The following is a 24,434-nucleotide window of genomic DNA, read 5'->3' as shown; positions in this document are numbered from 1 at the left end:
CCTTCTTCACTCCTTTCTCTACCGATGCCTTCTTTTCTATATTTGGTTCTTCTTAAATCCCTTATCGTTCCCTCCTTTCTTCCTTCCATCAATATTAATACCCTTCTTTTTATATTCGTCTCTCTTTCATTCCTTCGCTACCAGTGCTTCCCCTTTTTCATTCTTCTTCTTTCATTTCTTTATTAACAACGTCTCCTTTTCATTATTCTTCCTTCCTTCCTTCCATCCTTCCTTTCTTCCGTTCCAACACTTTCTCACTCTTCCTTCCTTCCTTCCTTCCTTCCTTCACTCCCATCCTTTCTTCCTTCGTTCCTTCCTTCGATCATTCATCCGTTCACCTTCCTTTGCCTGCCTTCTCTCCTTCCCTTCTTGACCTCCTCCTTATAAGCGTCTTCTCTCTTTTATCACATCTTCCTTCCTTTCCTTTCTTCCCTCGTTCATTCGTGTAGCTCACCTTTCCTGTCCTCTCTCCTTCCCTTCTTGACCTTCCCTCTAACCACTCACCATCACTTCGCCAATCAAATTTTTCCGCCAACCTTCTCACCACCAATCTGTGAAGCAATGGAGCTCCTACGACGATGATATGATGACTGTGATGATGATGGTGATGATGGTGATGATCGAGGTGGTGATGGTAAGAACAGGATTCTTTTTCTTCGTTTTTCTTGACTGATGTCTTTTGGTACGTACACACACACATACACACTGAAGCCACATCCCATCAGCGTGGAACAACGAAGTGACAATACGTTAACGGGATGAAAGAAACGAAATCAAACCAATAAAAGGAAACAAATAAACAGCGTATAAAAGAAAAAATGAGAGAGTGAATCGGTCTGAAAACACAATCCGCTTAAAACGACACGAAAAAAAAAAAAAGACACAAATCACGAAAAAAGGACCAAGCGAATACAAAAAAAAGATGGGAAAGTATGCCACATACTACAAAACCTAAAAATATGAGGAAAAAGAATGAAATCAAACTCATAAAATCATAAAGAGGATAAAAAAACTGACAAATCCAGATCCACAAACAAACAAGCATATTGGTTCACGGCACAAAGGACACAACAACAACAACAAAACAACAACACTGAATAATAATGTACCGCCAACATCATTTTTCAGAGAGAGAGAGAGAGAGAGAGAGAGAGAGAGAGAGAGAGAGAGAGAGAGAGAGAGAGAAACAAGCCCATCTTTTCTCACCTTTCTTCCTATCTCCCCATCACTACCCTCCCAACTTCTTCATCTCTCCCCTTATCCACCTCCCCACCTCCCGACCTCCCGATCTTCCCCCCTTTAGCTTCCCTCAGTTTCTAGCACCATCCAGGCCACCGCACAACTTTAAAAACTCCCCATCAATAACAGGACGCCCTCCCGCCACTCCGCCTGCCAAACATACGCCGCGCCCCAGAAAGCGAGGTGGCGACAGACACGCAAACGCTTCTGAAGACTGCACTCGCCACGCTCTGACCACACTCACACCACACTCTACTTCCCACTTAGGATCATATTCGGAAACACTTGTGCGCCGCACCTCCACTGCTTTCAAGAATGTGTAGTTGAGGCTCTACGGGTTTTTAATGGTGTTTTTACGGTTCAAGTGACAGATTAACGAGATTTTTTCATTATTAAAGCGAAAAACAGTCTCCAGGACCCGGCTAATCATCTCTGTGACCTTTGAAAATAGTCGTGGTGAGAGAGAGAGAGAGAGAGAGAGAGAGAGAGAGAGAGAGAGAGAGAGAGAGAGAGAGAGAGAGAGAGAGAGAGAGAGAGAGAGAGAGAGAGAGAGAGCAGAGCGTTTCTGAATACGGACCTAAGGTAGACGAGGGAGAGAGAAAGGGTGAGGAGGAGCCAAGTAAATCGACTGGCCGAAGATGGAAGATATAGAGAGGAGGGGACTTGGATACAGAGAGAAAGATATGAAACAAGAGGAGAAAAGAAGAACATGAATGAGGTGAAGACAGACAGACAGATTGACCAGAGATGGAAGACAGAAAGAATGAGGGATAGAGAAAAAACAGATTGACTCGGGAGGAAGATAAAATGGAAGAGGAGTGAAAAAAAAAAGAAATGATTGAGTGAGGTAAAAACAGATAGACAAACTGGCCACAGATGGAGGATAAAGAGGATGAGGAGAAGAGAAAGACAAACTGACTAAAGAGGAGGATATAAAGGAAGAGGAGTACAAAAAAAAATGAGTGAGATCGATTGAGCAGACAGGGAGACATAAATAAGAGGTAAACAACAGAAAGACTGATGCAAAGGAGAGATAAAGGATGAAGAACAAAATGAATAAGAAACAAACAGACCAACAAAGTGACAAGAGAGAGACAAAATGAGCGGAACAAAATTATGAGTGACGAATGGACATGCAGACTTACCAGAGAAAACATAAAGAGAAGGTTTGGGAGAAAATACTGCACCTCAAACTCCACTCTGTGCTTGTCCATTCCTTCCTGAACCACCAAGAGGACCATCGAGGGAGAGAGGGCGAGGGGAAGAAAGAGAGAGTGAGTAGGGAGTAAAAGAGAATAGACACGCACATACACACACACACACACACACACACACACACACACACACACACACACAATAGAGGGAAAAATACAAAAGGACGAGAAGTAAGAGACAGAAAGCCACAAGAAAGCGATATGTTCTCAATATAAATCAGTAAACTAACCTCAGACTAACTTTTCTTTAGTTCATCTTACGTAATTGAAAACCACTAGAGGGCTGCGAGGGGAGAGGTGGTGGCTCAAGACCTGTGATGGTGTAGGCTGAAGGAGAGGGGAGAGATGCCGGTGCGTAGTGGGGAAGGAGGGAAGAGGGTGGAGGAGCAACACTGGTTAAAAGTCAGCAGGAGAGGAAAGAGAGAGATTGAAAGGATGTGGTATTGAGAGGTTTGTTACCAGTGAGCGCTTGGGAAGAGGAGGAGGAGGGGAAGGAACCGAGAGGAAGAGGTCAAGGAAAACGATAACAACATAAACAAGGAGAAAAAAGAAAAAGGATACACGTAACACGAGGAAGATACGGAAAACGAGAAAAAAAACATGAGAGAAAAGTGAAGAAATAGTTACACACGGAAAAAAATATGAGGAAAATAATGAGGAGAGGGAGGAGAGCGCCACATCTCATGCAACATTCATGGCGGGATGAATAATTGAGCGTGTCGTGAGCAAAGAGGCCGATAATGAGGACGCAGGGAACGAATTGGCTTGAAACATGATCTAGTGAATGAAAAGACGATAAATAAATATGATACCGAACAAATAACTCTTGATCTCTGCAGTATCGCCCTCTCTCTCTCTCTCTCTCTCTCTCTCTCTCTCTCTCTCTCTCTCTCTCTCTCTCTCTCTCTCTCTCTCTCTCTCTCTCTCTCTCTCTCTCTCTCTCTCTCTCTCTCCTATTTTCGTAACCCTTTTTATAACCTCTCCAACCTTCCTGCATCTCACAAATTCATTCCAACAGTTGCAAAAGGTTACCCAGTTTAACTATAATATAGTTTCTTAGTTTTCTTCTTATCTACCCATTTATCTAATTTTATCATAATTTTTCAAGTCACACTCATTTGCACTTAAAGTATGAAACTAATCTATAGCTTTTTTTTTATGTTACATTTATCTATTCATTTATTCTATTTCATCATTTCCTTATTTTTACATCAAACTCACTTACCCCAAATGTACAACACTTCAACACTAACGTACGAACATTTCCTTAAACCTGTACACAAACATCTTCCTTAAACCTTCTATAGACATCTGCGTGCGTAAGACAACAGTTTCATTTCTTATATACATACTAGCCCACACCTGCAGTCACCTACAATCAGATATTCTCTTTCCCTTCCCCTCTATTCCGTGAAACGCCAATCCTTTCATGTGATAAGCTCCGCCTCACGCCGCTGCCTTCCTGCAAGAGTGAGTGACGCCAAGACCACCTCACCTTCTCTCGCCAAAACTCAGTCAGCGAAGGAATAGCTGTCGGGTCCTCAAGCGTGGAGAGAGGAAGAGAAAAAGGAAGGGAGGGAGAGGGAGAGGGAGAGGGAGAGAGAGAATTGGGGAGGGAGAGGAGAGAAATAGCAGCATTACCATTATAGAAAAGTGGCAATTATTAGTAATTATGTACCTTTCACACCACTGAGAGAGAGAGAGAGAGAGAGAGAGAGAGAGAGAGAGAGAGAGAGAGAGAGAGAGAGAGAGAGAGAGAGAGAGAGAGAGAATTTACTTCCAAGACCCTACCAACGGCAAAGGGAAAGCCAGAAACTCGTGAGCGGCACCAGAATTCTAACTCGGCACAGGCCACTCCGCTCCCTCCCCTCGCCTCCCCTCACCTCGCCTCGCCTCCAGCCACTCTGCAAGACCCAACACCCAAGACGCACAGCTCCCCGCGGCGCCCCGAAACAAATTGGAGGAGAGAAATACTTTTGAGAACAGGAACCAATGCAAAGAAAGTGGTGCGCTCGTGTGTTTGGCTTCTGTTTGAGGACTTTTATCTCATTACTCCAATGATCGTATTTTGGTGACATTTAGAAGAGTGTAAAAAAGTAGTTTGTATGGACAGGTAGAGTGAAGAGAGGATAAAAGACTGATTTTGTATTTTGTAGGCCACAGAAATATTTTACATGTTTTGGTATAAAGAGAAGTGTCTGAAAAATTGTAAGGGATTATGGGAAAAGAATCTGCTGTGAAAGGGTTAAGCATAGGTGATTTAATAAAGGTGACAAATAAGATTCTCTGGATCAGTAATCAGGATAGGACAAAAAAATAATGGGTTCAAGTTTGATAGTTAGATAGAAAAAAAAAAAAAAAAAGGAAGAAATTAGTTATCAAATAGATGCATGGAACAGACTCAGTAATGAAGTTGTAAGTACTGAGTCACTAGGCAAATTTTAGAGATTAGACAAATTTAATGGAAGATGACAAGCGGAAATAAGTAGGTATGTTTCATAAAAGAGCTGCCACATGTAGGCCTGATGGCTTCTTGCAGCTTCCCTTATTTTATTATGCTCTTATATTCTGTCAGTGTTTATACAGAAGGCAGCGGCTCTCGGCTCCCTCCCCTCTGCTCCCCTTCCTGCCGCGCGGGTTGTCCCTTATCCCCGTGTTGATCCGACAAGGGGAGGCCGCGCCATCCATATTTTTTCAGTTTTATATATACAGTAGAAGTTTCTCTCTCCCGCCGCGTGGCAGTTGGTAAAAAAGTGAGGCGGTGACCTGCAGCAGGCGGTGACAGGGAGGAGCAGTGACGGCCACACAGTTACGGAGAGAGACAGGCAGACAGATATGCAAATAGACAGACAGACAGACAGACAGACAGACAGACAGACAGACATAGACAACTTCCAAGGTGTGATGATTAAGGAATAAGAAGGAAGAGAAAAAATAACAACGAAAAATACTTTGCTCAGATGTAATGATAAGACATGAGTGATGTTTTGAGAGAGAGAGAGAGAGAGAGAGAGAGAGAGAGAGAGAGAGAGAGAGAGAGAGAGAGAGAGAGAGAGAGAGAGAGAGAGAGAGAGAGAGAGAGAGAGGTGGGTGGGTATACGTAATTAGTTTCAACAGTGGATAAATTTGTATAGTTTTATTTTTTTTTTCATTTTCTCTATTTATGTGATTGGCAGACATGGATATATTTGTATAATCTAATGTGTGTGTGTGTGTGTGTGTGTGTGTGTGTGTGTGTGTGTGTGTGTGTCCATATTTAACAGTGCGTGTGACTCACTCAGCCTGACCTACAAATAAAGGACGGGTACCCCTCACAACCACTTCACACCCCTCACCCCCTTGCGACACACAGCCTCCTCCACCCCTCACCCATATCATCCCCCATCACCACGCCCCTCGCCCCTTGACCCTATTTCTCCCCTCCAGACAACAATTACCCCATCACTATCACCGCTACCACCATTACCACCACAATTAATCCCGTCATTACCATCGACTATTTTTATCTTCTCCTCGTGGGCAGCATTAGCATTAGCGGGAATCGATAAGACGATGCCTAATCATTCTAAAGAGCTGAGGAAAGAACCGCCGCGATAAGATTACCATAACCACCTGAATTCCTGCTGATGAGGACCCGAGGCGAGGAATGAGAGCCTGTGCGTGAGCGTGTGCGTGCGTGTGTGTGTGTGTGTGTGTGTGTGTGTCAGGCAATCTCAGGACAAACCTACTTTCATCCTACTGCCCGTCTGTCCCTGAAGTGAGTGCAATGCAAATGAAACTTCCCTTAGGACGCTGTTCCTCCGCCTAGACGAGGCCATGAAGGGAGTGGAAGGATCTATGAAGTGCAATACAACTCAGGTGATGGCCAACAGCAGGGCCGCCACCACGACACTCTCCAGCCCCCCAGCCTCGATCCTCCGCACAAACAACAGGATTTAACTGGCAGGGAGCTTTTGGTTCAGTGACAGGAAGTACATACGCATCTTTTCCTCTTCCTCTTCTTCCTTCTCCACCTCCTCTTTTTGTGCCTCCATCTTATCCTCATCTTCTTTACGTTTTTCTTCTTCCTCCACCCTACTCAGATTTTCTTCTACACTTCTCATTTCCATCTGCATTTTCTTTCTCCTCCTTTCAAATACTACAATATATTTCTCTTCACCCGTTCTTATTTTTCTTTTATCCACCTTCTATAACGGTACAATATTTTCCTCCCAGCCAATTCTTATTTTTACTTTTCTCCTTTTTTTTCAATCATCCTCACTTTTTTCTACACCACAACACAATCATGGTAGGAAATCAGTCAGTTTCCAAACCCCAACATGTGGATGCTGAAGGAGGCAGCAAACGAGTCTCTAGCGTAAACTAATTACTGAGGGAATCAGCCCAAGGGGAAAAATAATTGAGCGGATCAAGAGGAGGAGAAGAGGAGTGAAGAGGGAGGCAAGCGGCGATCCAAATGAAACAGGTTTGAAAGACAGAACACTAAACCAAACCGGCACTCACTACAGACGTCCCCCTCCTTCAGAACCCAACCAGCTGCTGCCGTTGAGAATTATGAGAGGGCGTTCATAATTCCGAGGGGCGTCAGGGGAGCGTCAGGTGCACAACACGAATGAGACCAAGTGGTTGAGACGCAGAGGGAATTACAGGGTGGAGGCGGAGAACTGTAAATAATGACACGCACACCTTCCTTCTCCTCCTGCTCCTGACGGCAAATGAGCACACGAGAACCCACGCTGGAAAATTGAAGGCTACACGACACAATGCGGAAGTTTGGAGATAAGAAGCGCTAGTCTAGATCAGCACGACTCGGTGAAATGAAGCTGTTAAGCCATTACAAGGGGATGGAGTGTGAGGCCTGAAGCCAGACACAGAGAATATCAAATGGAAAAGCCAGGCCACCAAAGAGAATCAGGGAGGAAAGATTACACTGCAAGGAAGACTTAGAACGTAGAGTAAATAAGTGGCTTTCGTAAATGTAAGGAAAAATATGAGTTCTTGTTTAGAATATATATATATATAATCCGTGGAAGGTCAAGGCAGTTTGTTGTTGGTCTGGCATGAAGAGTGCGTGCGAGTCCTGAGTGGCAGGGATCAGTTGTGATTGAAAGGAATTTTAAAGGAAAGTTGGTGCCGTCCCCGTCCCCGTCCCCAACACACACACACACACACACACACACACACACACACACACACACACACACACACACACACACACACACACACACACACACACACACACACACACACACTCACTCACTCACTCACTCACTCATTCTCTAATAGTAATGGAAATACTACTACTACTACTACTAATACTCCCGCCACAACTAGTACTACTAAAAGCAACAACAACAACAACAACAATGACAAAGTACAGTTTACTCTAAGTTACATGATTTAACCGAAAAATTACGTTATAATCATTCCTTATGGATATAGAGAGTGGAGAACCCTCAACAGCCTAGAAGTCAATCAGTGAAGGTGCCAATGTCTTCGTGTGTGTGTGTGTGTGTGTGTGTGTGTGTGTGTGTGCTGCTCCATCGACGTTTTGAAAAGGCTTGTAATGAGAAATTAGGGAATGTGTAGGGAGCGTTTATGGAAGGAAGAGGATGGGAGATTAAATTTTCTTCTCGCAGAATATAAAAGATGACCTTCATTCCCCTTGGCTCACCTCAGAAGGAAAAATAAAATAATAAAATGCCGCTCGCCATTCAGGAAAACAAAACAAGACTTGGAAGAAGAAGAGAAAATTTCACCTACGCTCTTCGTTAACCTTTAAACTGTTTACGGATCAGGACAAAAAAATGGAGCGAGGGGAAACTGCTCATGACTTTTCGGTAACGTGTACAAAGGATTAAAGGCCACGATAGGGAAGAGGGACGAAAAAAGGGAGAGAGAAAAAAGGAGTGAGAAGAATAAGGCGAATTAAGCCTACACAACTTCGACAATAATCTTCAGTAACAGCTTGGGTGGCTTGAAAGTAAAAGCAAGTGAACAGTGGAAGGCAACAGCGAGATGGTAAACCTCTTATGAAACTACTTTGAATCTTGATGCTATTGGGGTGCTCTGTCATTCTGTCCACACTTCCTCATCAGAGACGTAAATTAAGATATTACCTGATGGAGGTCTTCAGGTCTTATAAGGACTAACAAAAGTGACATAAATATAATTCACAGCGTCACTGATCAGGATAGGGCAAGAAATAACAGGTTCAGTCTTCATAATGTTAGATTTAAAAAGAGTAGTAGATGACTGGAATAGATTCAGTAGTCAGGTTGTTAGTTCCCGGTGAGAAACTTAACGAGTGGAAATGACAGATGGAAATATGTAGATATGTTTTAGAGAGGGACTGCCATGTGTAGGCCTAATGACTTTTTGTAGCTTACAATATTCACATAATGTTCTTATGCTATCAGCATCAGCCTCAGTGCAGCGGCTTAGGGGGCGCCGCAAGCCTCTTAAGGATAAAACGAAATGATTAACCACCTGCCTGCTCATCTCCCACGTATTGATCTACGTAAACATGATACGCAAGCAGGATAATCAGGTACTTGTGATGCTGGTCCCTTACCTGTGTATAATGAACACCTGCCTGTGTTTTTGAGGAGGTGTGGGTTTATGTACTTGCGAGGGTACAGTATACAGGGTGAAGTATAAAGGAACAGATTCTGAAAAACTTCTGCGCTGCATCTCCACTACATTCAAAAGGCTTTGGTTGAAAGGGCACGAGTTTTTAACAGTGTTTTATATATATATATATATATATATATATATATATATAGAGAGAGAGAGAGAGAGAGAGAGAGAGAGAGAGAGAGAGAGAGAGAGAGAGAGAGAGAGAGAGTTTTTACATAAGAGAAACGTTCCTGAGAAACCGGCTAATATCTCTGTGGCCTTTGAAAATAGTCGTGGTAAGAAAGCAAAGGGTTTCTGAATGCGGACTTAAATAGTACACTAAACTGGAGAAGAAAGATTTATTTATTTTTTTTCCAGCACCAAAGCCCTCTCTCTCTCTCTCTCTCTCTCTCTCTCTCTCTCTCTCTCTCTCTCTCTCTCTCTCTCTCTCTCTCTCTCTCTCTCTCTCTCTCTCTCTCTCTCTCTCCCTTTTCGTAACCTTGCCTTTCCAGAAACACTCGATCACGCAGCTGAGAATAAAGGATGAAAATCTCCCGCCGGCGCACGCTTCCCCGCCACACCTCGACCCTTGACGCAGTCTGGACGTGACCTGCAACCTCGCAACCTCGCGCCACAGCGTCACACTGTCAGGAAAAGGCCGATATATATTTTTTTCCCCTTCCCTACCGCCACTCGCGTTTTTCCTAGTAACAACATGACTCACTCCCGCATTCTGTGTGTGTGTGTGTGTGTGTGTGTGTGTGTGTGTGTGTGTTTTGGTTCTGACTTATGGTGGAAATCCTGAAGTGTTTCATATTTTTTTTTGTACGTGTGTGTGTTTTTGCGAGTGTTTTGTTTCGCTTCTTCTACAAACATCTGTGAGTGACGCTTTTTTGTTTGTTTAAACTCTATCGTTTTTTTTTTTTTTTTTTTATCAAATGCGGTGCTCTAGTTACTAGCGGCCAACAGTGAGTTATTCTCGTGAGTGCCAAAACATACATACATACACTGGAAATATGAGTAGGTACATGTAATAATAATGAAGTACAACCATTTTCAAAGATATTGCTCACTCCATTCTGGTTTGAACTCAATAGCTGGCAAGTACTTACACACACACACACACACACACACACACACACACACACATCCCTTCTAGATTAGACTTAGCTTTAGGATAAATGTTAAGTATTTCCCCACCCCCTCTGTACATTTTCAATTTGTTAACTGCCTAAAGAGTAAACCGTTTATTAATAATAATAATAATATTATTATTATTATTATTATTATTATTATTATTGCCTGACAGTTTTCCAATCCGAGTTCTGACGTAAAGCCGCATTATCTTAAAGCAAAGGTTACTGTGGGAATAAACAAATCTCTCTCTCTCTAACTCTCTCTCTCTCTCTCTCTCTCTCTCTCTCTGGTAATGGTGACGGTGGTGGCAGTGGTGGCAGTGGCGGCGGCCGTGGTAATGAATGTAAAATCGCTTCATATTACTCGTACAATCCTTTTACCTTCATAAACTTGACCGCCGCTGATTATGCACCTGACTTATGAAGCGTGGTGGACTCTGACAATATGCAGGAAGTGTCCAGGTAAAGCTGGCGGCAGTGCATTAGAGATCAGTAATTGTGTGGTGGTGCAAGAGACTGAGGTGGGGATAATGGATGGGACGAGGGAGAGGGACGGGGTAAGTTGGGTAGTGATGGATGTGGGGAGAGAGGGAAGAGGTGGGAGTGGATGGGGGAGGGGAGGGAGGGAGAGAGTAGATGGGATGTTTGAGTGGATAATACAAACACAACTTTAAATTATCGAGGATCATTTATTCGAGCATGGATTGGATACATTCTCTCTCTCTCTCTCTCTCTCTCTCTCTCTCTCTCTCTCTCTCTCTCTCTCTCTCTCTCTCTCTCTCTCTCTCTCTCTCTCTCTCTCAGTGACGCTATAATGTTTGTGGTTTTCTCCCCAAACTGCCCCATCTGCATTAGTTCCCGCTGGTATGACAAACCGGCGCGCGTCATTTCCTTTACATTTTATATCCGTTGTTTTAATACCCTCGCACATTTTTCATTCACGTTTACATAAGCGGTTTAATTTCATGGAGAGAGAGAGAGAGAGAGAGAGAGAGAGAGAGAGAGAGAGAGAGAGAGAGAGAGAGAGAGAGAGAGAGAGAGAGAGAGAGAGAGAGAGAGAGAGAAACAAATAATCGGGTGGACGGACGCACGAACAGAAAAAGACCAAATAAACAGAGGTAGACAGACAAACAGGCAGACAGACAAAGAGACACAAACAACATTTAAGTTTCCCAGCCTGTCTTTCCCCCTTGAAGTCACATGTCCTCGTCATTTCGTGCCAGTTTTGCTCACAGTTTACATGACGCGGTGCCTTCCACCTTGGCACACCCTCCGCGGAGACACACCAGTCCACCCACAGACCGTCGCCTGCTTGTCTGCATCTCCTCTTATAAGTTTCCAGCGAGAATAGACTATACAAAAGCAACGGGCATGTCCTGCTTTAGTATTTTTTCTTCAAGTGACCGATGAATAAATGAGGTTAGGTTAGGTTGTTAGGTTAGGTTAGGTTAGGTTAGGTTAGGTCAGGTTAGGTTAGGTTAGGTCAGGTTAGGTTAGTGACCGATAAATAAATGGTGGTAGTGATAAAAATACTAAAAAAATCACTGTTGAACTGTTTTTTTTCGTGGATGAGACAATATTAATGGCTACGTAATGGTTTATTTATATTTATTTCCCTCAGAATGACTGATGAATGACTAATGTAATGGTGGCAAACTGAGTACCTTCATACGTGGATGAAATAAAAGTACTAGCAAACTACTCCTTTATTAATTTTTCCCTCAAGCGACCAAGGAACACATGGTGCGATAGTAAATATTCTTGTTCTCTGCCCTTCTGAATCCTTCCTGATCACTTCCTGCGTGGACGAAACAAAAAATTATGAAACATTTGCATCAACTGTTTTCTCTCTCTTGAGTGACAAACGAATAAGTGGTGTTATCATGCTCTTCTATAAAAATATGTGTAGACGAAACGAAAACAACATCCAAGTGACCGATACACGAGGGTCAGAGATAGGAAAAATACGGTGGCAGCGGTGGGAATGCGGTGGGGTGGCATGGCACCGAAGATTTTTTTTTTCCTTTTTTATGTAAGAGTTCTAGGTAGGGCTGCATAAAAGCATAGAAAGGCCAACTGAAGGCGCTGGTCCCTAAAGTGGATAGTCAGAAAAAGGTTTAGTAAATAAGGAAATGAGTTAGATCTTAAATTACAATAACGGGTAATTCCTCCTCTAATTTCTATTATTTCCTTTCTTCAGGCGCGGCGGACAGCTGGGAGGGGCCTCTGCTTCCCTCGCACTGCCCAGCATCACCACCACCATCACCACCAGGACAACCTTTTATCTGCTGCCTCTCATCATATCCTCCCTGCACATGCAACACCAATAAACACAAGAACGTAGGTGAATCTCCTCCCTGAAGAATACAGGTGACATTGCAGTGGGTTATTGAAGTGTTGCAGTGAGGGAGGCCAGTAAGATCTAGAACAAGCTGAAGGAAACGCTGAAGGAGACACTGAAAGAGAAAGGCAACACATTCAAGGTGGCGCCGGTTGTGTTCCTCACTGTAATGTAGAAATCCACCAAAAAGACAAACAAACGTACCTGTGATAGCGATACCAAAACTAACCTCACAAAAAAAAAACATAATTAGTATGGTAAAAAATAAATACATACGACGCCAAATGATCTCGCATAATAAATCAAGGCCATAAATTTTACGCTGAAACAAAATAGTCAGGCAGGGCGCGCGTGGCTGCAGCAGAACCAGGCCAGGCCAGAGAGAGAGAGAGAGAGAGAGAGAGAGAGAGAGAGAGAGAGAGAGAGAGAGAGAGAGAGAGAGAGAGAGAGAGAGAGAGAGAGAGAGAGAGTCATAGTAACACGAATACCGAAACTCACATTTCTACGTCAGTCCACATGCCTAGTTAGGAAGCAACAGATAATGGCTTTAAGAAATTAACAAACATTCACACAACAGGAAGATCGACCAAACGTCCAGATTTTGACACTCAGATCAACTTTCCCTTAGACAGCAACACATAAGCCACACGGCAATGCAAATCCACATATTCAGATCTTGAGAAGTCACCAGTACCGCCCAAACTAGAGAAGCGACGACGAGACTTCCACTTTTCACCACGCAGACCACCTGGTACCTTGGCACCAGTGTAAGAGAGGGACTGGGATACAAGTCCACAAATCAGGGACGCAGCTGGTGAGGCGAGTGAGGGGAGGAGTCACCAGATGTTCCCAAGCCTCTCCTTCGCCTTGAGTCACGAGTGCAAGTAAAGGATCGCAGTGGCAGAATACGCCTCACTGGATTTAAAGGGTAGCGCATGAAGGATAAAGGGTATTGCTACTAACACACAGTCATCCAGGCCATTTGCTGCTTAAACCCTGACTCATGAGTATCACCGCAGTAACGTCTGTGATTGAAAGCCTGTGTTTCAGCGGGATTAAGTGAGGTACCTTTAAGCTCTGTGTGTCAGCAAGCGCCGCTACACTCCATTCATCATTTCTCACCTCCATGATCCCTCACCCGCAGTGAATTAAGCCCGATGATCAAAGCCAACACACCCACCACTCACAGCACGGGATCCACATAACAAGTAGTGTTTTGACATACGTAGAAAGAAAGAATAGTCACTTAACTGAGGAGCGTTGGCAAACCAGGCCATAGTTCAAACTAAACACTTGAGCCATAAACCTTAACGCTGCGCCGCCTGTCGAGAACGGAGGGGGCAGGAAGAGCAAAGATGAGCCACGGCAGTTCCAAACACCAGGTGAGGCCGCGTGCACCTGAAGCCCTCCATTAACTAAGTACCCATCGGCTAGTCCAGTTATAACGAAGATTTCCCCTCTATCTCTAACATCAAAGCTTGAAGGGAGGAGGTTGTCCAGGGGAGCTTTGTGAAAGGAATCAGTGGGCTCTATTCAAATAGCCGCATCATTCCCTAGCCCCACGTGGTGCTGTGTTATGTAATCAGAACACAGACACAGACACACAGGGCGGAGGGTGGAAGAGGAGTCCCATCCAGAAAGTCTTCATCGCAAGCATCGATCAAGAGGAAAGTAATAAAAATTCGTAATGTGAACCCAAAGTTAGCCGGTGATATTGATTTCCGGGAAGAGGAACTTGCAGCGAGCAGTTGGTGGAGGAAAGTTGTCACTAATCAAACTTTGAGAAAAAATAGAATTACCTCGACGCGATACAAAACAGTGATAAGACACAAGATCCGTTGACTGCACCAGTGAAACTAACCTAAGAACATTAAAGTAAAGACAGTATATACGTAAATACATCCGCACCCACACCCACCCACCCACCCACCCACACACACACACACACACACACACACACACACACTAAGAGTACCAAACAGACTAAAACACCACCATATCCTCATTACCACCACTGTCATCACCACCACCAAGAACAACAACAACAGCAAAATAACGCCACCACTACCACCACCACCACCCCCACAAACACCACTCATGATGTCGGGGGGCGGCAACGACTGGGCCCAGCACCTTCCCCTGCTGGAGAAGTATCTGCCCCGCGAGAGCCTACTGTCCATCCTGCCAAACGTGTCACAAGAGAACCTGGAGCTCTTCGTCAGCCTTATGAGGAACGACACCGGCGGGGACGTGGGTGCCAGTGTCCCCCCGCCGCTGCTCACAGACCACGCCGCCTGCGATGTGGGCTTCCGGGACGGCTATAAGGTACGTGCACGTGTACGTGTGTGTGTGTGTGTGTGTGTGTGTGTGTGTTCCGTGATCCGTAGACTCGTACACTAAATAAAATGTGGTGCAAAATTACCGTAGATTTTTTTTTTTTTTTTGCGACCGTGCCCCCCCCCCTCTCTCTCTCTCTCTCTCTCTCTCTCTCTCTCTCTCTCTCTCTCTCTCTCTCTCTCTCTCTCTCTCTCTCTCTCTCTCTCTCTCTCTCTCTCTCTCTCTCTCTCTCTCTCTCTCTCTCTGTAAGCCGTTCTGGCTTTGAAATTACTGTAAGCCTTTCTAGCTTTGAAATTACTGGAATCTCAATAGGAAAAAAGACGAGGCAAAAGGTTTAAATAATGAAGTAAAGGCAACTTATCATTAGCGTTTCTTTGCACCACAAAGCAAGGAGGCGTGGCTGTCTTTTTTTAGCTCCCGTAATATTCATGTCTCTCTTTTAACACTACCGGTTTGTTATATTTTCTATTTGGATACGAGTAAAGTTAATTCAGTGACAACGGAAAATATTTGGAATTTTATCGGAATAAAGACTATATGTTACCCCGAGAATGCTGACCGCTGAGAGAGAGAGAGAGAGAGAGAGAGAGAGAGAGAGAGAGAGAGAGAGAGAGAGAGAGAGAGAGAGAGAGAGAGAGAGAGAGAGAGAGAGAGAGAGGACGGCAATCTTGTCACGAAAGAAATATATGGTAACGATGCTGTATCTTGGCCGACGATCTCACACACGCACACACACACACACACACACACACACACACACACACACACACACACACACGAGATAGGTCAGCCTGGTTGGTAATCTTAGGAAGTAAATCTCTTTGTTGTTGTTCTCGGGCGGCGCTACGGGAGAGAGGGAAAAAATATTGTCTTTACGGTCTGATTCATTCTGGGACGCCACCAGCAGGGGGGTGCGATGCCCTATGATGTCGGCGGAGGTCCTGCTGTGTCGCCCTTTAAGAGAACAGAAGCCTGGGCAGCACGGCGGAGTGACTGACTGGGAATGTGAGTAGGTGGACAATAATAGCTTTTGTCATCTGCGAGAAATGAGCGAGGGAGTGTGTTTGTGTGATAATTAAAGAACATTGGACCGTGTGGCCGATTAGGAGTACAGAGATCTAGGCAGCGTGGCAGAGTTAGTGATTGGGATGCGTGTAGGTGTAGTACTTAGTGGAAGATAAGTACTGTCGCCTGAGACGACAAAAAAAAGTGAGGAAGTTATGAGATTAAAGAAATTTGGGACTGGAGAGAGAGAGAGAGAGAGAGAGAGAGAGAGAGAGAGAGAGAGAGAGAGAGAGAGAGAGAGAGAGAGAGAGAGAGAGAGAGAGAAATACACGAGAAGAGGGTGGATCCACAAGAGAAGCGTGAAAGCGTTGCGATGAATAGGTAGCGTCAGGTGTGATATTGCTCGGCTTATTCATCTGCACGTTATCCTCTTCCCCCTCCGCCTCTCCCCCTCTTACCACGACGCCACTCACGCCGCCCTCCCAGTCAGTCCCCTCCCTTCCACCTATACCTCCTTCTCTTATCTTCCTTCCTGAATGTTTCCCTCACTACTTCCTCCTCTTCCTGCTTTCCTTTCTTTCTCCTTTCTTTTTGTTTCCTTTCTTGCTCTCCCCTTTCCTTCCTCTCATTTCTAGCTTTCCTTTCTATATCCTCCTTTCCTTTCCGGACTCTCTTCTTTCCCTCATTTTCCCTTTCCTTCCTTCCTCTTATCATTGTTCATCCCTTTTCTTTCTACCTCCCCTTCTCTTTCCTGCCTCCCTTTCTGTCTCCTTTCCTTTTCTTAATTTTCCAGTCCTCTCTCGCCTGCTGTCCCTGCATTCCCCCTTTTTCCCTCCCTTTCCCCCTCTTTTCTACCTTCCTTTCTGCCTCTCCTCCCTCTCTTCTTCACCTCCCAATTTTCTCTCATTTGTTGTTCCTGCCATCCTTCCCAAAGTCCTCTCTTCCTCAGCTTTCCCCGCTTATCTATCCTTTCCTTATCCTCTCGCTTTTCTTCCTAACTTCCTCCCTTCCTCTAACTTCCTCACATCTCTCTCTCTCTCTTTCTTATCCTCATACTTTTCTCGCTATCTCCTTCCCTTCCCTCATTTTCCTTCATGCCTCCAGCTCTGCCTAACTTTCCTAATTCACTCCCTTCCACATATCCCCACTCGCAGACACACACACACACACACACACACACACACGTCCCTTTCACATCTACCACAGCAATCACACCTCCTGCCACACTTGCTGCACGCTATCCAACCTGCATTCCCCCCCCCCCACATCTTTCTTTTCTCTCCCTCCTCCTTTGTCACACCTCACTAGGAGCTCAATAAGGAGAAAGGGAAGGTGAACACACAAAGCCCACTCAAAGACTCTTCCTTCCTTTTTTCGCCATAATAAATCCTATCTTACGTATCTCCTTTTGTTATCTATGTTGGTCTTTTTTTTTATTTTTTTTTTTTTTTTAAGGTTATTACTACTTGATCCTTCTTTACATCCGTTCGTCGTCATCCATCTCTCTCTCTCTCTCTCTCTCTCTCTCTCTCTCTCTCTCTCTCTCTCTCTCTCTCTCTCTCTCTCTCTCTCTCTCTCTCTCTCTCTCTCTCTCTCTCTCTCTCTCTCTCTCTCTCTCGAAGCCATAAATCACGTGGGAGAAAAAGTGTTTACATACTTGACGCTTGGAAGAGTCAGGCGTCACCTCTCTCTCTCTCTCTCTCTCTCTCTCTCTCTCTCTCTCTCTCTCTCTCTCTCTCTCTCTCTCTCTCTCTCTCTCTCTCTCTCTCTCTCTCTCTCTCTCTCTCTCTCATTTCATTTACCTCTTCATTCCCTCTTCGTCTTTTTCTTTCCCCTCTCACCCTCTCTCTCTCCTTTCATTTACCTCTTCATTCCCTCTTCGTCTTTTTCTTTCCCCTCTCACCCTTTCTCCTTTCGCCTATTCTGATCTTCCTCTACTCCTTCTTTCTCTCTTAACCTTTCCTATGTCCCTCAGTTCTTCTTCCTCTCTTCCTTTTCGTATCTTCCTCTTCCCTTTTCTCAACCTTCCTCCTCTCCTCTGTTCTTCTTACTCCCTTCCTCTTCGTCTCTTCCTTTTCCCCTCCCTCAACTTCCTCCTCTCTTCTGTCCTTCCTCTGATCTCCTTTTCGTCTGTTCCTCTTTCCCTCTCACTCTCTTTGCTCACCTTTATCTCTCCTCTGTTCTTCTTCCTGGAAATGATCAAAGAGACCAAAGAGAAAGATAAGACAAAAGAGAGATTTAAAAGAGATGCACAAACGAGGAATCGAGATGAAGGTGAATGGAAAAGGGGCAAAAAGAAACTTGAGACAATCCACTTACTGGTAGACAAAAGAGAGCGCATGGGTTATTTTTGTTCACTGATCCTTCCATCCCTTCCTTCCTTTTCTTTCCTTCCTTCTTCTTTATGTTTTACTTTTTCGACACGTAACAAAGTAAAACTGTAATCCAAGAAAACCACTTGAGTTTACGTCTTCATCATTTTAATTGAATTTTGTCAGCGTGTTGTAATGAGATGTGGTGTAATGTTACCGTAGAGTTTATAATTCAATTTACTTGTCTGTCTGTCTGTCTGTCTGTTTGGTTGTTGGACTGACTGGCTGGCTGGCTGTCCGGCGGGTTGGTTGTCTATGCTTGTCTGTCTGTTTCTGGCTAGGTGGCTGGCTGGCTGGCTGGCTGGCTCTCTCTCTCTCTCTCTCTCTCTCTCTCTCTCTCTCTCTCTCTCTCTCTCTCTCTCTCTCTCTCTCTCTCTCTCTCTCTCTCTCTCTCTCTCTCTCTCTCTCTCTCTCTCTCTCTCTCTCTCTCTCTCTCTCTCTCTCTCTCTCTCTCTCTCTCTCTCTCTCTCTCTCTCTCTCTCTCTCTCTCTCTCTCTCTCTCTCTCTCTCTCTCTCTCTCTCTCTCTCTCTCTCTCTCTCTCTCTCTCTCTCTCTCTCTCTCTCTCTCTCTCTCTCTCTCTCTCTCTCTCTCTCTCTCTCTCTCTCTCTCTCTCTCTCTCTCTCTCTCTCTCTCTCTCTCTCTCTCTCTCTCTCTCTCTCTCTCTCTCTCTCTCTCTCTCTCTCTCTCTCTCTCTCTCTCTCTCTCTCTCTCTCTCTCTCTCTCTCTCTACACCACGTACACACAAATATTTCTCTCTACATCATGTACACATAAATATTTACAGAGCAAGAATGCATTTCCAGGTAAGGCTTATTGAATCACAACAAGAACGCGACAGGTGAGGCCAAACAGACGATATAACAAACAAAAAGCAGGACGGAAATAGTTCCCCCAAGTGAATTAAACACGTATAGCGGTGCGGGGAAGAAAGAAAATTGATGCGTTGCCTAATTTTCCATTTATGCTTGGGGGAAGAAAATGAAAAGATGTTTGAAGGGGGAGAGAGAGAGAGAGAGAGAGAGAGAGAGAGAGAGAGAGAGAGAGAGAGAGAGAGAGAGAGAGATCGGCCCCACACACACATACACAGATCACACCATATCAATTAAGTCATTATTACAACTCTGTCCTCAGTTTTCATTATGTCCTAATTGCAAATCGTCATCGTCCATTTTTATCTCCTTGTCTTCGTCCTCCTCCTTCTCCTCCTTTTACTCTTCCTCCTTCTCTTCCTTTCATTCTTGCTCGTCTTTTTTTCCCCTTTTCCGGTCTTTGTTGTGTTTTTGTTCCTCCTCCTCCTCTTCTTGTTCTTCTTGTTCTTGTACTTGTTTTTGTTGTTGTTGTTGTTGTTGTTGTTGTTGTTGTTGTTGTTGTCCTCCTCCTCCTCCTCCTCCTCCTCCTCCTCTTCCTCCTCCTTTTCCCCCTTTTCTTCCTTTTCCTCCTTCTCCTCCTCCTCTTCCTCTTTTTTTTTTTACGAAAGGTTCATCAATCACTCATATAAATGAAATCTGGGTATCTCACTCATTTCATCTCCTCCTCCTCCTCCTCCTCCTCCTCCTCCTCCTCCTCCTCCTCCTCCTCCCGTTTCGATGCACTTCGATTCATTCCTTCTATCCCACACACACTATTCCCTCTCCTTTCCCACCCATGACCCAAACTTTCGTATCCTCATTAAAAGCTCCATTTTTCACCACCTGCACGGGAACCATCAGTCATTACCTGTACCTGGGCTGCGTGAATGCATGGGCTCAAGGTTCCTGTGATTTATTAAAGGTTGATGGATTGAAGTCGGGTATTCATGAACTGAGGAGATGGAATGTGAATACTAATCCTTCCATCTCTAGTGATTCAGATGTGAATAAATGATTAAGTGTGGATATGTGGGTAGATATCCGATTTATATTTGGACTAAGACTTGTTTGTTGAGTTTACGTATTGAAATGATTCACAGTTATTGGTAATTTCCGAGTTTCATGTACGTGATCAATCCTCTTTATCAGTCACAATAGTGTAAATAAATATATAACTGCAGCAAATGAGTAACTGCAGATTATTTTTAACAGTTTCAGTATAAAAACCATCGACGTGAACTTAATACAATCCTCTAGTAATATCCAGAATAAAAATTAAACTGACGCTGTTGGACAAGAGTTTAATTTGTATTATAAACTGCACGATTATGAGTCCGGATGGTGTATGGGGGATGCGTTTATGTATTGAACTGATTCACTGCTACTGCCAATTTCCGAGTTTCACGTAGTCACTTTCCTGTCAGTCAGAGTAATGTAAATAACAGATATGTTTGTCGCAAATAAGTAACTAGAGATGATTCTCAACCGTTTCAATACAAAAAGAATAACATCGTAAATTTACCCCTTCACTAAGGCTGTTACTATCACTACTCTTTTATCGTCATTATTAACATAGCACCATCTAAGAAAGGCGACACCTGCTATAAACCTTGAAATTCATTCCTTTTTTTTTTTTTTTTGGTATGGCGCCCTTTGTCAACATTCAGACCAATGTAGAAACATGGTTAGTATGGATGGAAAAATCTAAACTCGAAGATATAATGTTTTTAGCTATTTTTTTTTTTTTTTTTCTAAACTATAGAGCTATTTATGAGATTGAACAAAAGTAAGCGACTTGAAAGACGGATAAGTGATTGTAAGGAGAATGTCGAAAAGGGAAAAGGTTACTACTACTATTACTACTACTACTACTACTAATGAACAAAAGTAAGCGACTTGAAAGACGGATAAGTGATTGTAAGGAGAATGTCGAGAAGGGAAAAGGTTACTACTACTATTACTACTACTACTACTACTAATAATAATAATAATAATAATAATAATAATAATAATAATGATAGTAATTTTTCAGCCAAGGCTACATTAAATTAACATCTATAATGAAAATAAAACTAAAGACACGTGTAATGTATATAACTGGAATGTGTAAGTAATTTTTCAGCCAAGGCTACATTAAATTAACATCTATAATGAAAATAAAACTAAAGATACGTGTAATGTATATAACTGGAATGTGTAAATGGAGACAAAAAGAAAAATTCCTCGAGCAATATTCAAAAATAAGGTGATGCCTTGGTAATACAGACGTTCAATGGGATATTCATTATTGATCAATGGGATATTCATTATTGATTAAAAACTAACATCTAATTACGATCAAATTAATTATGTAAAAACGGCTGACATTCCGGATACATTATAGAGAAATCACTGATGCGTTAAAGTGGCGGTGTTCAAAGTTAATCAGGTCGCTTCCGGCTACAGGTAAGTGCCGTACGTAGCTGTGCCATTGTTAGTGTACAGGTACTAGTTAGAGGGGCGTGTTACCTGGGCAGAGTGCAGGTGCGTTTCTGTAAACTAATTACTGTCTGTAGTTTCCTATTTCAAAGTAACCTGTGTTGAATATTCTCTCTCTCTCTCTCTCTCTCTCTCTCTCTCTCTCTCTCTCTCTCTCTCTCTCTCTCTCTCTCTCTCTCTCTCTCTCTCTCTCTCTCTCTCTCTCTCTCTCTCTCTCAAGTCAACCTTATGATTAAGCGTGACAGCATTACAATGACTATGAAGGAGAACTATTCCGCCTTCATGAACCTAAATACAAACTATTAAACTACTGTCTCCCTCACAACAAGGCCACGAATATAATCAAACTAGCACGCTGCAATACACGACTTGGCTGCATTGCAATGGAAATGATGTTGGTGTGACATCTTCCATATTTTCTCAAGTCCTCTATTGGTTTCTTTTCTCCCTCGTGAACATTCCAACAGTAGGATAGCCGTACAAAATAATCCCCTAAATTAGGTTACGTTAGGTTAGATTGGGGAAAGTTTGGTTAGGTTAGGTTAGGTTAGGGTGGGGAAATTTAGGTTAGGTTAAATTAGGCTGGAAAAAATTAGGTTAGGTTAGATTAAGTTAGGTTAGATTGGGAAAAGTTAGATCACGTTAGCCTGAGGAAAATTAGGTTAGGTTAGGCTGAGGAACGTTTGGATGAGAAAAATTAGGTTAGGTTAGAGTGAGGAAAGTTAGGTTAGATTAAGTTACTTAGATTAGATTAGGTTAGGTTAGTTTAGGTTAGGTTGGGAAAAGTTAAGACTAGATTAGACTGGAGGAAGTTAATGGATGACCTTTTTCAGACTTTGTTGACAGAGTTAACTAAGATGGATTCATGTGGAAAATATTTATTCATCCATCTCCTTAAGTCATGCCACTCAGTTATTCACTTTAACTATGGTCATTAATCTCTTTCTTTTTTTTTTTTACTTAATTACACTCCCACATTCATTATACATCCAAATGAGTCGTTTTCCTCATTCCATACGACGCCTCCATTCCTCACACCACATTCCCCAAATTACCTTTTATAACACACTTTCTCCACCTTGTCTCTTTCATCCATCCCTAGAAATCTTAAAGACCCTCAAGAATTTCCCTAAAACTATAAAAATTCCCTACATTCTCCGGTTTCGTAACATAACCTTTACTGACAAATCCTGGAGCGCTCCGTCTTTCTTTTTAGCAGCTTTTTTTTCCATTTCCCTACCATTTAAACGCCTTTTTATATGAGAGAGGAGTATCAAAGCACATCTGAAACTAAATTGGCTTTTTCCTTTTCTGGAACTCTCTCACATTTTATATGCTTACTTTTCATTTGAAGGGAGCGTCCGTTAATTGAAAGATTTCATTTTTTTTTTAGTTGATAAAGTTATAATTCTTCTTCTCCTTTTCTTTCCTTATCTTTACATTCAGACATTCTTTATCTTCGTCCACTAATCCTTCTCCATTACACAATTGCATTTTGATTCAGTAACACCGCCGCTACAAGACAGACATCCCCTCCTCCCCGTCCACCCATCTAACCTTCCCCCAGTCCTCTCATCACTCTCGTTCTGACATTCCCTACCTTCGTTCATTCTTCTGCGGCATATACGTAATTGCTTTCTGATACAGTAACATAGTCACTACATCACAGGCATTCCCCCGTCCACCCATCTAACTTTCCCCCTTCTCTCATCACTCTCGTTCGCCATTAACCCCAGTGGCGGAAGTAATGAGGCTAACAGAGATAAAACCTAATTCTTTATGGATCGGGATGAAAGGAGAGGCGGAGGCAGGGAGCAAGGGGAGGAGAAGACGGATAGCAATAAACAAATGACGGAGAAAGGGATGAGAAGGAACGAAATGAGAAGAGAAGGATGGAATGGTAAAGTAGGAGAGCTGTGGAGTAGGCTAGTACGGTGGAAGGACACCCTGTAAAAAACAGGGAGCAAGAGAAGAAAAAGTGGGATGAAGAGGGATGAATGAAGGAGAGAGACGGAAGAGTGAAATAGAAGAGACGTGGAGTACCGACAGTAGACTGGAAGGACAAGGAGTTGGAGATGGAGGATGACAAAGGAACGAGAGAATAATGAACACCAAAATAGCGACAAAGGCGTGTTGATGCTAACGATGTTGTTTCCCGATTACGAACAGAGCGCTTTTCAGTCAGCAAAAAACATGAGAAGCAAAGCAAAGGTTGACGTGAACACTGCACTGGAAAGATCATGGAAATAGAAAAGAGAAGAAAAATGTTAGCGTAGAAGAAAATATACTAATCTAGTGCGTGGTATGTCTACGGAGGTGAAGGAAGTGAGAATTAGGTAGTTTTGTGAAGGCACTAATTTGATTAATTTATAATGTATCAATAAGATTACTCTGTCTGCAACATGCACGGAGGACTTCTAACTGTAAAATGAAAAGCAATTATGAAAGATGCTCTCTCTCTCTCTCTCTCTCTCTCTCTCTCTCTCTCTCTCTCTCTCTCTCTCTCTCTCTCTCTCTCTCTCTCTCTCTCTCTCTCTCTCTCTCTCTCTCTCTCTCTCTCTCTCTCTCTCTCTCTCTCTCTCTCTCTCTCTCTCTCTCTCTCTCTCTCTCTCTCTCTCTCTCTCTCTCTCTCTCTCTCTCTCTCTCTCTCTCTCTGTCTTGTGCCACTAATCTCCCTGAAGAGTGAGTGAGAGTCAGTTAGTCAATAAGAGTAAGTGTGTGTGTGTGTGTGTGTGTGTGTGTGTGTGTGTGTGTGTGTGTGTGTGTGTGTGTGTGTGTGTGTGTGTGTGTGTGTGTGTGTGTGTGTGTGTGTGTGTGTGTGTGTGTGTGTGTGTGTGTGTGTGTG

The 24,434-nt window shown here is 43.4% G+C and overlaps 1 protein-coding gene and 1 long non-coding RNA gene across 2 annotated transcripts in view; one reads left to right on the top strand and one right to left on the bottom strand.

Annotated features, from left to right (window-relative positions):
- LOC135101979 (uncharacterized) overlaps positions 1-24,434 on the bottom strand; it is a 204,613-nt gene that overhangs the window by 142,023 nt on the left and 38,156 nt on the right. The gene's annotated exons all lie outside the window — the stretch shown is intronic.
- LOC135101977 (G-protein coupled receptor dmsr-1-like) overlaps positions 11,656-24,434 on the top strand; it is a 93,568-nt gene continuing 80,789 nt past the window's right edge. Inside the window, exon 1 of the mRNA XM_064006509.1 lies at positions 11,656-14,873. Coding sequence (XP_063862579.1) covers positions 14,646-14,873 — 228 coding nt within the window. The 5' untranslated portion in view covers positions 11,656-14,645. The remainder of the gene's footprint in view (positions 14,874-24,434) is intronic.

The sequence above is a fragment of the Scylla paramamosain genome, chromosome 7 (assembly GCF_035594125.1).
Source record: "Scylla paramamosain isolate STU-SP2022 chromosome 7, ASM3559412v1, whole genome shotgun sequence".
Taxonomy (NCBI): Eukaryota; Metazoa; Arthropoda; class Malacostraca; order Decapoda; family Portunidae; genus Scylla; species Scylla paramamosain.
This window is presented reverse-complemented; position numbering and strand designations above follow the sequence as displayed.